Here is a 17,844-nt window from a genome sequence, read left to right on the forward strand (position 1 = left end):
TACTCTTAGTACTAAAAATGATCTATAATAGTACAGTGTTTTATCTGGTGATGGTACACCTGAGGATAATGATGTTCTATTGTATTTTTGCATATAAATTACTATATCTTAATGGAACATTATCTATTCTCTTAATTTTCCCTTTTTAAATTGCGATTGTAGCATCTCTGTTTCTCTATGTAGAAAAGGAAATTAAAAATCTGGTCAACCATCTTATGATAAGTTACTGTGAAGATAGATAAAACATCTGGGTAAATGACAATTTGTCTTTTATTCAGATTTATGAATTAAATAGATACAACCTGTATAAACTTAGCAAGACCAGTTTCCTTTATAAGCACATTAAATGTTTACAATTATAACAATCCAAAACAAGGGCTTAATGATTCAATGGTGTTGAACAGAAACAATTCTTTATTAAAATGCTCCTATGAGGAATAGATCGGTTCTTGAATTTTCTGCAGATTAGGTCTCAATTTAGAATCAGATATTTATTCAACTGAGACATCAAAGTTGCTATTAATGGGCCAGGAGAGGACGCTAGTCAATGGAAAACTGTTGTTACTAATACAAATTTCACTGTGTAACAAAACCAATATACTAATAAAATGTACTGACTGCAGTGTACCTTCTTTTAACCCAAGTCACAGGAACTAATCAAGTTTTATTCATACATTTTAGTTACTTAACACATCTCTTACTAATTCCAATTACACATCACAGTTTATAAACAGCTCATGTACACATATATTAATGTAATCAGAGAGTAGATCCATAAATTATACATTGTATGGAAGGTTCATAAAGGCATGCAGTTGTATAAAAAAATCAATTTCTAAGTCAATAAGAAGAAAGAGAGACCTTGTATAAAACCTTAAATTTGAAATAAAAAGTGTTCCTTTGGCCAAAGCTTAACATTTTTTATTGGTATACTTCTCGGAAAAGTGTTCCACCATCTAATTGATATGTAAAACACTAAGAAATTCATGAATATCCTAGAAATATTAAATTTGTCTTTCTTTTTTCTAATAGTTAACAGTAATCCACAAAGTACTTGCTTTTTTTCCCCTGGCAATTTAAAATTATTTTGATATCACTTTAAGAAAGAAAGGTGAAGGGTTACAAATGTTAAACTTTAGTGTCACTTCATAATTACCACAACATACAGCTTTGAAAATAATGAATTGATTTCTTCTATGAGAATGAATAAAGATTCTAACTAGACTTTGTTAGTAGCTGATATCTGCATTGCCTAGGATGAATTTCTTTTATAAAGTACTAAACTACCTAGGTAGCTAGCTACCTACCAACCTACATATCTATATGCATGTATTTGTGTACTTAAATTGGACACAATATCAAATGCTATACAACTGAATGGGGGGGATGGAAAAAATCCATCATTATTAGTAGAAACCTACTCTGTTTTCCACAGTAATGAGCAGCCATTCAAATCTGATTAAAGTGACAGCACACTGACATAATGTGGCTATTAATTCACTCTGAACAATACATTAAAGAAAAAATGCAGATTCAATGAAACTCAGTACCCACTAGAGACTTCATATGCTTGTTTGTCAGGCTCCAGTGAGCTTTTTGTAAGCCGGAATGCACTAACTACATACATCTGCACAGGCTGTTATGCATGAATATATCAATAAAAAATAAAATGAATCATAATCTTATTTATTAACTTGTTGATTTCCTTCAACAAGCTTCAACATATGCAACTTTAAGAAGGAAAGAACAAAAGTCTTTTGCAAGCATTTGTGTAAGGTACCTTCTGTGTTAGAAATAATCCTTCCATCTGACCAGGAAACAAAAACCATCTCAAAGGTAAGAAGATATTTTTCTCTTTTTGCTCAAGAAATAACTTCTAGAACTTTCCCGGTGAATATAAAATTTATCAATTCTATAAATACTCTTTCTTGCTGAGGCAATAATTATTTACTTGTTTTTATGTATTTCTACACAGCATTGCTTTTTGAATTCAGTATTATCTCCTAAATAGTTACAAATCTAAACTTAGATAAGAAATTTCTCCTTCAGCAAATCAAACTAAAGGGAATTGAACCTCTTTCTGATTTTCATCTTATTTAAGAAACAGATATTCTTCCCTGATCATTTATTTTATATTTCATATTACAAATGATGTAGAAAATACATTTTTCCAAAGAGCAATATCCAAGAAGTAAAATTATCAGAATCAAAGAGTTCTAAAATATCCAACACTAAGTTTGTTTTTGTCACTCACTTGATTGTCTAGATTCTAATTCTTTTTAAAAATCAGACCTAATTTTTGCAAAGAAACTTTATTTATTTTTAATCAAAATTTGATACTCTGCACCAGTTGCTCAGAAGATGGAAATTCAGATAATGCTAATATAAAAGAATTGATCTGATTTGTTGTTCTAAGTAGAATCAAACTGAAATATGTACATGTGAAGGGACAAGTTTCTCATAGCTACTTTCAGTGGTTTAGAGGAATACCCAACAAAATCCCTACACTTGGTAAGGAGGAAACAAATTCCAGGTCATCTACATACTTTGACATATGCACACAATCACCCCTCAAAAGAAACAGCCGCAGTTTTTGTTTTTGTACCAAAGTTTATATTCTATCTACTTAATATGGCAATTTGACAATCTGTTTCCCAAGGATCACTTAGTGGGAGGAAAATAGAGAATAAACCAAATAAGCAAATAAATAAGCGCGCACGCGCGCGTGTGTGTGTGTGTGTGTGTGTGTGTGTGTGTGTGTTGGAGGAAAAAAAATACATTTTCTGCCTTGAATGCTAGGCAGAAGAGATTCAATTTTACAGAACACAAGAAGTGAGCCAGAGAACCACAGGAAATTCTACAAGAGAAATCGTGCTTGAAAAAAAATTACTCGTGGAGCAGTGTAAAGAATGTATAGAAAAGCAGAGAGAAGAGAGATGAGTGATGAGGATAATTTAAATCAGGGCAGATGATAATGAGGCTGCCACAGCTCAAAGGCAGTGGGAGTTCTGAAGGTGGGATGAATCCAACAGACACTTCAAAGGAAAATCTGAGATTTAGTGACTTACTGGATGTCAGAAACAAAGAGGAGGAAAAGTAAAAGAGGTCTTCGGTGCTTTATACCTAGGGACCAAGAGAATGGTGGCATCAATGTCATTTATGAAGATGTGTTTAACAATAGGATAATCAAAGAAATGCTTATTTCTGCTGAAATCAGACCACTTGAGTCCTAAGTTGGTGCCAGATGGTGAGAGTTCATAATTTCCTCCATTTCTTACAGTGTTTTTAAGCATTCCTGCAATATTTATGTACATGCTTTGAAAATGCTCACCAGTTTGCCACCAATGGTCTAGGACGGGTACTCTGAACACCTTTTTGGACCATTCCAGGGTCTCTGCATCGCACCGTTCTCCAGCCACAAATAATGTTTTAAACCTAAATGTAAGAGGGAGGTGAATTCAAATTATTCCTTGAAAATAAATCTAAATAATTTCATCTACATGCTTTTGAACATTATGAACTCTAATCACATTAATTCTCTCAGAGGAAAACAGTCGTGGTACCAGTATATCATACTGTAAAATGGTGAGAGGCATTATTTGTTTTGACCCAAATTTACATCCCAACATTGAACAGTTACTTCAAAAGTAGAATTCACAGCTACAACATCTCAGTTCTGAAAAGAGCACTTGAGTTGATATTTATATCTGTCATATTCATTTAACGATCAAAGATAAAAAGTCTTTTCCTCCTTGACATTATCTCTGCTAATTTTAGCTTCAAGTTTCATTGTATTCTACTTAGATCTATACACAAAAACACATTCTCAAGTATCGTCTAAGACAACAAATATGCTCATAAATGTTATGCACTTGTTTCTTCTCTCAAGTTCCTTTGGTAAAGATTACTCTGATTCCTAGCATATATTTCCCCTATTCCAAGGACAGATAGGAAAGGTAGGTATTAAAAAGTAAACAATGTTATGGCCTTCCAGGTTAAAAAGGCTCTTATCACAAGGAATACAAGGTTATTAAGAGATGAGGAATCTTTGGCAGGGAGCACCAGGCCAAAAAAATAAAAAAGATGAAAAAAAAAAAAAAAGAATTTGTTTGACACTATTGGTGGGTGGTTCATTGAGAAAATGACTCTTTTTCTTCCACTCTCAATGCCCAGTGACATGTCAAAAAAAAGTAATATACGTATAAAGAGTTAATTCATTATCATCAAAGAACAAACAAATGAAAATCTGCCTATCCACCTGAAAAATGTAATATAGCCACAGATTTCTTTTTCATATTTCTTCTCTCTGCTATAAACATGTATCTCATTCTATAATTGTTTCTTATCTATTTCCCAGAGTGGACTGTGAGCTCTTTAGAAGTATTCATCTTTACACCTAATACCAGTCAAAATATCTGGGAATTTTAGATATTTAAGCATTTATAGAAGCTTAGGAAACTGAAGTACAGAGGTAGGGAGCTGGTAAAATTTATGTCAGCTCGACTCATTGTTCTGAGCAAAAGAGGAGGCATGTTGTTTTGTAAGAGTGTGAAATTGACAAAAGAACAGTGACTTGAAGAGAGAAAAGTTCTGGCTATTTTAGGAAATTTTAAATGTATAACCTAAAAGTGAAAGAACTAAAGATTAGCCACTTGGCTTTCATAAACTCAATTAGCACTCTAGGAGGCTAAGTACAGATAGCACAAATTGAGTGTAGTACAAAAAAGAAGGGATGGCAAATCAATGCTACAAGGGATGTGTGGTGGATCTAGGCCAGGCAAGAGAAATGGGGAAACAAAGTAGGAATTACCATGGTGGAGAAAAATACCAGGAAAAATTGTGGGGAAAGAAATTAGAAGTCTTAGAAGAAAATAAAAAGTGAAATCAAAGACACTGTAAAATCAGAAAAGAGGATATAGTTTTGAGAGGGAAATTTCAGATTTTGAATCTTTAAAATGTGTCTGTTCTGAAGGATGATAGTGCTTGTGGTAGCAGAGAGAATCTAACATTAAAAGACACTGGAAAAATAAGTGTTTGGTCGAAGAATTTATCATCGAGAAAATGAAAATCATTCAAAGATGGTAGCAATTGAAAGGAGAGAGGAATTACATAACTTGTTGCCAAAATTGCTAAAGAGAGCTCTGAAGAGTAAGAGAAGGTGCTTGTCATAAATAGATGGCATGAACTTTAATAGAAGGTGAGCAATTAAACAGACAGAATAATCAAATTCTCATGGGATCAACTTTAACATCCTCTCTAACTTTCATAAATTATCATGACCCCAAAGGTGCCATTTGGCCTCAAGAGTTGAAAAAATTAGTTTAATACTTCTATAGAAAATCCTGGTTGTAAACAAGAGATTAAAAACATGTTAATTGATTTTCAAGTATAAATGAATCACTGATAAATGACGTCTACACTTGAAGTTCTACCACTTGATAATTATTTGTGATAATTTTCAATTATAGATGAGGCTATCTATATATAAGGGTGTCAAAGGAGGCTATAGTAAATTGGTGTAAAATACTCAAAGTAATGTTACTACTGTTCAACAGGTCTTGAGAAAAAAGGATCACCGTTTGCTAATATCAAGATATTCAAGAAATAAAATTACCTTATTGCAACATCTTATTTTTTGAATGACTTAATTGAATTCATGAAGACTACCTAAATCAGTATTATCCAATTGAAATGTAATGTGAATTACAAATACAAGAAATACATAGTTTAAAATTTTCTAATAGCTTCATTCGAAAAGATCAAATTAACTTTAAAATGTTTTATCACAAGTAAATAAAAATATTATTTCAACATGTAATAAATATAAAAATTACTAATGCAATAGTTTAGTCTTTTTCATATCTAGTCTCATTTTTATTGGCCACATTAGCTAGTGGCTACCAAATGGCACAGTTTGGAGTCAGAACATGAGTTTCTAAAGAAGCAACAGAATTCTTACACTAGCCAAGATGATGAAAAATTTTAATTTAATAAAGTATATATTTCCAGGATGATGAAAACTTTTAGCTTAACACAGTTCCTTTTCAAACAATTACGTCAATAATTTCTTTTGACTTGGAACTGCATGCAAATACATATATGGGAGTGCATGTGCCAATACATGCAACAAAGGTAATCTACTACTTAATGCTTCCATAAAAAGACTGTTATTACAATGGCTTTACATAAAATGAGCTTTGGTCTGGTTTAATAATTTGGCATAGTTATAGGCCTTGAAATAATTGTGTGATGCACTGTCAAAAATAATGTTTGAGGAGCTGGCATATATTCCAACTACATATCCAAAATGATCAAGGAGCCATCCTTTAACAAGATATGTACCAAAGGTAAAATTTAGATGTCTTAGTAATGACAGAGAAGCATAATTTCAAATTTCAGAACAGAAAAAAATCTATTAGTAGTCTTTGCTATGAAACCATTTGAATAATGTGGATCAGTCACTTTGGTGAGCACCCTACCCTCTTAAAGTACACTAGGCTACTAGGGCAATATTTAAACTTTTGAGAAAAAAGAAGTGAGACAGATAAAAGGGATGAGAATGGGAGAGCAAAGAGAATTAATAAAGCAGGGACTAGAAAAAGTCAGATAATTACTATTTATAAATTTGCAACTTGGGATAAAAATTCAGGTAATCAAATGTGTTTTCATTTATAACTTGCTCGAAATTAACATTTGGATTATCAGTTATGACTCATTGGCTAGAACTGTTATAGCAGAATGGAACATTAATACTCAAGTCATTAAAAGTAGGTTAAAATATGAGATTAGTGTACAGTTTTAAAGTTTAAAATGAGGTAAAAAATAAAAATAAATATATAAAATGAGGTGGATACATCTACAATTTTAGATCTCATGTTAAAACAAGACAATATTAAAATTATAAATGCCATATTGTTGATAATCCTATGACTGAAAAATATAAAGATATTTTGACTGTGTCATTCAAACAGCTTCCTGATGTTTTAGAAAACTTGTGATTAAGAATATTATTCATTTATGGGCAAATGAGAAACAAGCAATGCCCTTTGGAGAGACATCATCAAAAAGGGGATTGTAGAACCTTCTGGAGAATTTGGACTTCATCATGAAGGCATTGAGAAGCTAATTAAAGCTAATTAAGGATTTTAAACAGGAGAGTGGTATAGGGAGATTTTTGCTCTAGAAAGACACCGCTGGCTGTAGTATGGAGGGTGGAGGGAAGGAGCTGGGGGCCTGGCCTTGGGAGTCTGTTACATCCCTGGAGAGTGGTGTGGACCCAAATCCTGGCCGCCCGAGGGAACGAAAGCAGAGGTGGAGACAGAATTTTTCAGGAAGTTTGAGCAACAGGTCTGATTCCAACATGACTATTTTCATTTCCTTGAAAATCCCTTTAGAAATGCGTTGCATATCATAGGAAGAAAATTGACACATAAACAAACAAAAAAACCCAAACGCTTGAATACTTAATCTTAAATAAATGTAAAATTTAAGAAAACATAATTAGGAGGAAAACACAGGTATCCATGACAGATTGTAGAAGCAGGAAAGATTGAATGAAAATGTCTGTAGTTTCACCGTTTTTGTGCTTCCGCAAATTGTACCAAACAGATACTGCTGATGACTGACAATGGATACATCCTTTACAATTTAGATTAATTTAAAATATCATATTTATTGTTGTTACATAATATCATAGAATATTTGAAGGACAGAAAGAACACACATATATACACAGATATGAACATATTAGCACTTTTGTATTTTGTCATTTATGACCGCAGGGGTTTCAAACATGGTTTTCCAACTGACTAAAAAAGGGGCCATTCTTTGTATTTCATTGAAGGTATTTCTAAAGCATACTGTATCTTTTCTACTTTCTTTCTTCATCAATAGCACATATGTAATAGAACATATTAGCCTCAAGCTTTTCTTTAAGAGCAGAAATAAATTTCTAATAGTTTTCTGTTTGAGAAAAAATAAAGAATGTTATGCACTTAGATACTTTGTATTAAAATTTATAAAATGATAGGTTTGGCTGATTCCAATATTGCATTAAAATTTATAAAATGATAGATTTGGCTGATTCCAACTTTGCATTAAAATTTATAAAATGATAGGTTTGGTTGATTCCAACAGCAGAGGCAAAGAACAATCAAAAGAGTTTTACAGATTTCAGAGGCCACATTTCTGTCATCTGTCAAGCCACAGATTACTTCAAAGAGCTCTAGATGGTTCAGATAGTTGTATGTTCAGTTTATATATAAAACTAAAGATATAGACTTCGAAAATATTTATTATAAAAATGATGCAAAATATTTTCAATTAAAAAAAGCACACAATAAAATATTTTTTGGCTAATTAAGAAACAACTAATACCTTGATATTACCAGCATTTTTATGTTTCAATTAAATTTTTGGCATTGTTTTCCCAGCCAAATAAACTACAATGAATTAATTAATTGATTGCAATAATAAACCATGCATTAGCATTGAGTTCTCATCTGATGGCAAATTTCAGCATTACAGATCTTAAAACTTAGTATTTATTTTTACGGTTTGGCATTATAATTCTATTCCTTTTTTCCTTAGATTTTAATTTCATTAGTACTATTATGGTAGCAATCCTCATGCTGGCACTAAAAAGCAAAATAGAAAGGTTTGTATTTTCTAAAGAATGATAAAAGTGCTATCTGGCTTCCTTGTAAGTCAGAAAATATCTTCTATTTCCATTAAAATCACTTTTCTATTTACTAAAAAAAGAGGAAAATTTTTGAAATTATTGTTAATTTTGAAAAATGTCAAAGTAGTATAGATGATTCCTTTCCTTAAATACACTAGAAATTATCGATCTATTTTTGTATTAAATGTCCTAAAAATGCCCCAAAGTTATTATTTTTATCCCTGTATTATTTTTACAGACTCCCAATTGTATAATACTAACAAACATAAACATATTATAAAGATAAGATTTAGGACATGACCAATAAAACTATTTTAAATCTTTTAATAAATATTTCATCAAATATTATTTAACTCCCAATTCTTCATTGTAAATAAAACCATGCCACGTGATTTAATATATTTTTTTAATAACTTTAATTTTTTTCCCTCCTTAATCCCTCCCCTCCACCACCACCACCACTTCCACCCCTGACCTATGGATGCTGCAGCTTCCTCTTAAGAACTGGATCTCTAAAGGCGGGGCATCTCCTCCCACACACTCGCAGCGCACCCAGGCCGCACCCCAGCACACTCCAAAGGCCTGGCGCACCCCTGGTATAGTCATTCGCTCCACCTGACATGCAAACCCAGGACCTTTCCCGTGTAAGGCGAAAGGCCACTACACTATGGAGCCACCCAATTTAATACTTTTATGACTATATTATTACTGAAAAAAACGTATAAATCCAGAATTAAAAGATAAATTATAAGATAATTTAAAGATAAACTCAAGCCTAAAGACATGATCTGTCTTCGTAATTTTTTAACGAACACTAGTAGCTTGCAAAAAAAACAAAAAAAAGAAATGCTTTTCATGAGTTAAATTTCTCATTAATGACCTTGCCATTATTTTATAAATAATACAGAGATACATGTCCTTATTGAAAATTCAAAACATATTTTTGCTTAAAAATATATTTTACGTAAGTTAAAATTTGCCATTTTTTAAAGTTATTTTGCACTCTTTCTTGAAGGTTAAATTTACCCACATTAATTACATATGTCGATATCTGCATTGTACAATATGGTAGCTATTAGCCACCTGTGGCTATTTAAAATTAAATTCGTTAAAATTGAACAGAATTAAAAATACCAGTTTCTTATTAGTATTAATCTTTGTCAAGAGTTCAGTAGTGACATGTGGCTAATGCCTACCATATTGTAGACCTTGATTTTATTAGACAATGCTACCCTAGGTTCCTATAGATTAATAAATATATGGGTGATATTCTGTTGATGATAACTCATGAAAAAATTAATCTATTTTCAAATGTGTAATCCTAAAAAGATAATATACAATATCCAGAGTAGAAAAAAAGGAAGGAATTAATGGGAATGAGACCTATATACCTTTTCCTAATTCTAAATAAAACTGAGTACAAGTTAACACTCAAATGCAGGTGAAAATTAAGCAAAGTGAAACAGAAAAATGGTAATGTTATCAAATTAATTTCAGTCCAAATGGATAGGAAGATAAACAGAAATGTATAAAATGCTAAAGATGAATTCTGGCAAAGAATTTTCAGGTAATAAAGTAAGGGCAGAAGGAAACTAAAACGAATGTTTTGTTCAAGGTCCACAAACTACCAAACAAGTGAAAATTACTCTTCACTTGTGCCAACAAGTTAAATACAAATAGATTGTTTCAGTGATGCCTCATCAACTTCTAGTTCACATGACAGAACATCATTATTTTTTGCCACCACTGTCCCTGTGGTTTATCTCCATCTTTCCTCCATTCTATTTTCTTCTACTGCTCCCCACAAGAAAATTCAAATGAAAATTCAAATTACTTCTTGGAAAAACTCTCCACCATTTGTAGTAAAAAAATTAATTTTGCCTTATGTATAAATACGGTATCTCATTATAATTGTTATACTAACTAAATAAATTCAATATCTTTCACTGTTTTTTGCGGCTGCTTATTTTTTGTGTCCTACATTATTCTCCCATGTGGGTTTTTTTTTTTCATAAACTCTTTGGATTTTAAGTTTTTTTAGTTTTGTCCACATAAACATTTTTTTATTTTGCCCTCAGTCTTCAATTAAAAATTTCAGTTTGACAACTCTCCCTCAGCACATTAAAGATCTTTCACAATTGTCAACTAAAATCTATTGGCAACGGTTTGATTTTCTTCTTTGATACTCTGTTGATTCCCTCTCGTAATTGACTAGATTTTTTCTATAGCCTCAGTTTATGTTCCACAATATCCAAATGATATGTCAAATGAGAATCTCCTTAGATTTAACCTGGTTCGTACTTGAATGGCATTTTCCATCTAGGATCCATATCTTTCTTCAATTTTGTAACGCTTCCAATTATTGGCTCTCCTAGTATTATTTCTAACAATTCTTCCATTATTTTCTTCTGAAATTCTTATTAGATGTATTTGTAGTTTATTATTCTTCTCTAGAAGTCTCTTAACTGTTCTTTCAACATTTTTATTTACTTCTTGGATTTTCTGTATCGCATTCTGGGTAATTTTCTCAATATTATCCAATGATTTTTAAGACTGTTTGTGCCCCTCTATTTATTTTATTTATTTACTTAGTTTACACCATTCATTGAATTTTTTATTTCTTTCATGCCCATTGGATGTTTAGTAATTTTATATAAATGATCACTTTATGACTTTGATCATCTTTAACATACTTGTTTTCAAATTCGATTTGACTATATTACAAAATTAGTCTCACCTGGAAAGAATTCATGTTCTAGCTGTTGATTTTATTAACATGAGAGTTCTTCATGAGTTTTGGAACTTGATTTTTCTGGCTTTTTCTGAAAAAGAAGTTCTTTGTTTTCATTTTTATCTCTTCCTATGCTCACCTTTTCTGTTCAATGGTTTTGTGGGTGATGTATCTATTCCCCAGAGGTCCAATGCCATAATGATGGTCCAGAATTATAAGTCCACAGTGGTACTTGGAACATCTGTTCCAAGATGACAGGTAAGCAATTTGGTTCAGTCTCTGCTTGCAGACCCCTGGACCAAAGCTTTGTCTGAGTCAGAGTCCCAGAAAACAACTGAGAACCATTATTATCAGCCTCTCCTAATTGAAGAACACCACCTCAGCCTGACTTCAAGCACAGAGCTGGCTCCAATGTCACCACTGAAGTAAGGGAACCTCTGTCTCTATTGCTCTGCCAATGCCTGCTTTACACCTAGCCTCAATCTGTGTTCTGTAATTTCCAAATGACATGTCCAATGAGAATTTACTTATATTTAACCTGCTTAATACTCAGATGGCATTTCCATCTGGGATCCATCTGACTACAACCAGCCTTATCACTTTGCAAGTGTATTTCATTTCTAGTCCACACAAATGTTTAGTTTATTTTTCAACTCAATTAATACAAAATCATTAGTTGATAATGATAATTATCAACTCTGATGCTCCACATTTTCTTTTTTGTTTTAGGTCTCATTGCTATGTAATTGGAAAAGAAAGCCTGCATCAAGTATAAGGTACTGTGAGATCTTGAATGGAAATCCCAGCACTGAATTTTTTTAACTTGATTAATACTGGATTAGAAAATCATGGGAAAATAAACCAGTATGATGTGATGAAAGAGAGCAGTGAATTAGAGAGCAGAGATAATAATACCTGAGGCTTAGTCTATGTTAAGAGCTGTTTCAAGTGGATCACATACCTTTTATTTTCATTATATTCTTTTACTATTACTATCTTTATAGTTCATAAAAAGAAGGAGGAGGAAGTGGAAGAGGAAGAGAAGATAAGGCCGAGGGGCAAGAAAGGAAGAGAAGAGCAGAGAGGCTATGTAATTTTCCTTAAGGTCACACAGCCAGGAAATGATAGATTGAACACACAGAGTCTAACTCTAGGGTCAGAATCTTAAATACCATACTGTACTGCCTAGTCCCAGAGTAGTTTTGCTTCGTCCCAGAGTAGTTTTGCAATCTTGGGAATGCTATCTCGACCCCAATGTGACAAAGTTTGCTCAACTGTAAAATGAAATGATTATTCTAAATAACTTCTATTTTTCCAAACTCTAGTCATTTATGATAAATGAATTTATAATTGTGGTTGGTTCTCTATTTTTCAGAGTAGACTCTTAAATTTGTTTTGAGCTAAAATTTTTGGCAAATCTCCAAATTTATTCTAAAACAAGCTTTCATGAGATATGTAACACATTTAAAGGGAAGAATTCATCCCTTGAAATGTTCTATAAGAAAAAAAAGAGAGAAATTCTGCAAATAACCATGAGTCTGCAATGATAATATCTAGCAAAAGTCAATTCAGTAAGTAGTATGAAATGTCTTGAACATAAATATAAAAGTATAGTTGTATGACTTGAGTTCTGATTTTTATTGTCTCTAACCCAAACTTAACTTTTTCGGACCCCAGTTTCCTAGTTTTCGAAATGAGATAATTGGATTTCTGAGATCCCTTCTGTTTTTAACATTCTCTTATTTCACAAGTGAGAATCTATTCAAACAGTTCAGTGAAGGTATTATTTAAATAGACTGAAATATATGAAAAGTAAAAGCTGCTTTTATCCAATGAAAAGTGACAAAAATATCTGGGTTGTTAGTTTCCTAATTTAATTCTCATAGGAAGAGTATGCCATGGTATTTATTTAAGAATGCGAGCCTTAGATTGTCTGAGTTAGTTTCATTCAAAAGAGTTACTTAAACTCTCTGGGCCTGATCTTACCCATTTGTAAAGTGAAGATAATGACAATTATTACTTATTGTGATGACAAAGCTAGAAAAACTGCTTACGCCTGGCACATGGTAGATTTTCAGTAACTGTTGCATTTATTATTAGTAGTAATTTAAATAATTGAGGGTGTTTGTAGAGTTTGTCTGCAGTCCTACATATCTATTAAAAACATGTGTGCACATCGTCATAAATAATTTAAGTGCCTAAAGACAAAGGGGCATGACAGAGAGAATTTATTGCAATTTTTCTTATGCTAAAATCTCCTGCTCCATGTCTATGTGTATTAGTTTGAGAAGTGATGGTTTAATAGGCACTTAGTATTGCTTGATGCTTTATACATAAGGCAAATTAGAAACAGTTCTTGCCTTCACAATAAAAGATAGCATTTCAAACCTATATACAAATGGGAGAAGATGATGATGCAGCAAATGAGAGACCTTAGCTTGCTGGTCACACAACTTCATGCCCGGCAATTGCATGCACTTGTCAGTAAAGAGACACTGCAAGAAACTACAATCACTGTTTTTTCAGAAGCCCTGAAACTGTCTTAAGACATGAAAACTGTACACAGCCTCAGATGTTTTTACCAAAATCTATATTTCCATACTTCTGACTGAAATGGAAGAAACTAAATTGAAATGTAAATGAATGAACAAATAAAGCGTGAATAGAAATATTATAATAGAGGGTTCATTTTCTGAAAAACTTTTATTTTAATGAAGTGTACTCTTTAGATTATAGATAAGTTTTGATGTAAATCCAAATCTATTTTTTTCATAAAATAAAAAAAAAGAGGGAAAAGAAACAAGTAAAACCACTAACTATGCCCAAATTGAAAGCTTCTTGCTTACATCTTCAATTGGTATGTGATATTTCTCTTAACTCCTTTGGGCCATAACAACATAAAATTCATAACATCTGGCATTTAACTTAAAAATTTAAACTAATTTAATTCAAACACACTTTGTGATTGGAAGAAACTATAAAATCTCTTCATTTAGTTTACGATAGCAATGACCTATTTCAAACAAGTTCAATGAGAATCGATGCTGGAAACTGCCTTGAAGATACAAATTGCTACAATTATCCTTGAATATACATATCATTAAACTGAAATGGATGTCAATAAGCCAGCACAAAAATATCTAACCTATTCAGAGCATATTATCACAAAATAATAAAAAAGTAATTTCCTTCCTCTTTCAACAAAGATAATATGGACTATAATTTTCATGTTTCATCTGTATATGTGAAATCAAATAATATTTTCCTCTATGTAAACCATTCTTTTATTTTCAAAAGACAAATGCATGTGTGTGTATATATGTGTGTATGTATGTGTATATACTCATATATATGTGTGTGTGTATTTTAAGTCAGTCAGTAGTTTACTTTTAAAAAATATAAGCAGGGTAGTTTCAAAATAAAATGTTTTGGTAATATTTGAACTGAAATAAACACGATATGGTATTTAAAAATACGGTTAAAATTCCAAGTATTTCATTCAGAATCTTTTGTCTCTTTCCCTGGGAGGTATTTCAGTACAAGAAAAAATAAAATGTTCAGTTATTCATTCCAATTGCAGTTTTTAATGTCATTTGCACTGTGCATCCCGTTCACCTTGTCAAAGAGTACTGCTTCCCCAAGGCCGCCCCGGGGTCCTGTTGACGGATTGCTCTAATTGCAGTCGGCGCTGTAAACAAGGCAGCTACTCCATGCTCTGCCAGCACACGGAAATAAGCTCCGGCATCTGGTGTTCCCACAGGCTTCCCCTACAATGAGATTCATTTAAAATGTCACTGGGTAAAATGTCTCATATTTCATTGACAGTTCAATACTGTGCATTTAACACAGAAATATTAATGAAACGGAAATCTCAACAAATCTTAGTTTTAAAATTATCCCATGTTCTAGCATAAATAAAACAAACCAAATGCCCAGGCATCAATGAGGCTTTGTCTTGCTACAGCATCTCAAAAGCTTTCAAACTGCAGTTCCCCTTTTCCAGTTTTGAAAGATAAAGAACAGATAATATGTGTCACATTCAAGTTAATAACAGCCAACAGTCTTTCATTTGACAAGAAATTAAACATATGCTTTTGTGTGATAGACTAAATGAGAAATATAGTTACTACGAATTTCTACTTTAAACTTTTTTTCATGATCACTATTAAAAGTGACAATAATAATTCTCAAAATATTTGAGAGAAAAACCTGGAATCAGCAATTTCTGAGTAATGACCTTTTCAATTAAAGTTGCTTCACTCTAAGGAAAACAACTTCTATGAATTAAAAAAAAAAAAAGTTCCAGAATGTATATTTTCCACTGTCTCAAATGACATCATACATGTTCGATAGAAAAATCATGCAGAAAAATCTAACAATTCTGACAGACTATATAATTCAAAAGGACACAAAGTATTTTTTAATTGATGTTTCTGCAAAGTGAAAAATGAATGTGGCATTTAAGTATATCAGCAATTCTGCAAATATTTGAAGTGACCCATAAAATCTATCTTGGTTCAGCCATACCCCCTCATTCTTCAACCCATTCTCATCACTGCTACTTCTTCCTGTGTCTCTAAAGAAAGGTGCCTGGAATATTAATATATGTTATATATGTAACATTTCCTAAACTTCTCTGACCAAATTCCGCATCTGAGCATCCTGTGGATCTTATGTTCTGGAAAACACGCTTAGGAAACACTGAACTAAGGTAAAAAAGAGGAAAGAATTTGTTAGCAGTAAATTTAGAGCCCTCCCCCCAAGAGAATCATAAATGAATGCATGATAATATGAGGCAGACCATAACTGTTCAATAATTTAGATTCACTATTCACTTCTAATTGATTCTTTGATAGGACACTATTTCAATTTTACATTTATTTTTTCACGGTTGCCTTAATCTTTAATGTAATTATATCCATTTTTTTTTTTAAAAAAAAGCTTTTTAGGTCTTCTTATATTGTATTGCTTTGTCTTTTGCTCTTTTAATACCAAAGAAAAGTATCTGCTCCAACTAGAAATTCATTTTATTATCACAACTATCCTTAAACACTTGATTCCAATTTATTTCTTTACCACTTCATAATAGGTCAACACATCAACATAGTATAAAAAGCTGCTGGATACAGTCTGGCAAATCATGTGCATAATTTGACCCACAAATTTCCAAGCTTTAATTGCATCGTTCTAAAAATGCATCAGCAACTGCATTCTTCCTAAACAAGCAAGGTAAACATTTGACTTTTTAGTTCTCTGATCTGTTTTAGGCACTGCTCAGTCCCTCATGTACTAGATTGTGACTTTGGGAAATTTGATCTCAACCACATAAAAATGATTTGTCAGTTGACCTTAAGCAATTGACTTTCCCTGTTTATGCTTTCATTTTCTTGCCTGCTAAATAAGAATAAATCATTTTTCCAATAGTCCCTTGATAAGCTAAAAGCACTGAGATAATATTTTAAAGTAGTTTGACCTCCACTGAAGAAAGATATTTTATAACGAATTGAAGTTTAATTCCACTACAGAAACAGTGCCATGGGACAATGGTTATACACTCAACAAAAGTATGATATAGGTGTCATAATGAAAATGCTACCCTATAATGACTATCCATATAGAGGACACAATTTGATGTATTTTACAGTGCTTTCAATTAATCACATCTAATGATAACAATAATGATAATTTAAGTATTAGAAATATTAGTTAAAACTTTACCATACTTCTTATAAATAATATAAAATTATAACTATTGATGCAATTCTGACCCTGCACCACACAAATTTTTATCAATGTTACATTTATTAAGTATAAAAATCATATAACATAGCATTACTGTTAGGACACTGAAGGATGTGATATATAGAAGCTCACAATGTTCTTTGGAAGTTAGTTGAACTCAGGAAGGTTTAGTTGTTTTACATTTTATTGTCCATTTCCGGGAAGGTCATTTGAGTCTATGAATATGTTTCCTTATTTTAGAATTACTTTAATATTTACATACTTCATTAGATCTTTTTCTTAGGAACTTCTATTTGATCTCAAATCTTAATTAAAATGTAAGTTATGATATATTAAAAAATTATTGTTCCCTGAAACAGCTGATGAGTAAAAGAAACATTCAGTTCTGAATGATGTAAACACTTCAAGTAATATTATGCAGCACAGAACAAGATCTTCTATCGGAAACCATTATTCACATAAAAAAAAGTCATAATAAATTAGGTAGTGCTAATATATTTATTCATTTAATCGACATTTATTGAGCATCTACTATTGGCTAGACACTGTTCTAAATTCTGGGAATAATTTTGTAAACAAACTAGGTAAAGTCTTGTTCTAATGGAACTTATATTCCAGCAATTACGGGTGTGTGTGAGAGATAATGTTATTAAAAATTATATAACAGATGGTGCAGGCGATTTATATCTAA

General features: G+C 31.9%; 1 protein-coding gene across 3 annotated transcripts in view; it reads right to left on the reverse strand.

The window, feature by feature from the left end:
* The window catches only part of ACSS3 (acyl-CoA synthetase short chain family member 3), a 149,123-nt gene that overhangs the window by 47,149 nt on the left and 84,130 nt on the right, over nucleotides 1–17,844 (reverse strand). For all 3 annotated transcript variants that reach the window (XM_016132366.2, XM_016132365.2, XM_036237961.1), the window contains 2 exons: nucleotides 15,027–15,178; nucleotides 3,332–3,435 (listed from right to left, as the gene is read on the reverse strand). In XM_016132366.2, coding sequence (XP_015987852.1) covers nucleotides 3,332–3,435; nucleotides 15,027–15,178 — 256 coding nt within the window. The remainder of the gene's footprint in view (nucleotides 1–3,331; nucleotides 3,436–15,026; nucleotides 15,179–17,844) is intronic.

The sequence above is a fragment of the Rousettus aegyptiacus genome, unplaced genomic scaffold (assembly GCF_014176215.1).
Source record: "Rousettus aegyptiacus isolate mRouAeg1 unplaced genomic scaffold, mRouAeg1.p scaffold_m13_p_2, whole genome shotgun sequence".
In the NCBI taxonomy this organism is placed as follows: Eukaryota; Metazoa; Chordata; class Mammalia; order Chiroptera; family Pteropodidae; genus Rousettus; species Rousettus aegyptiacus.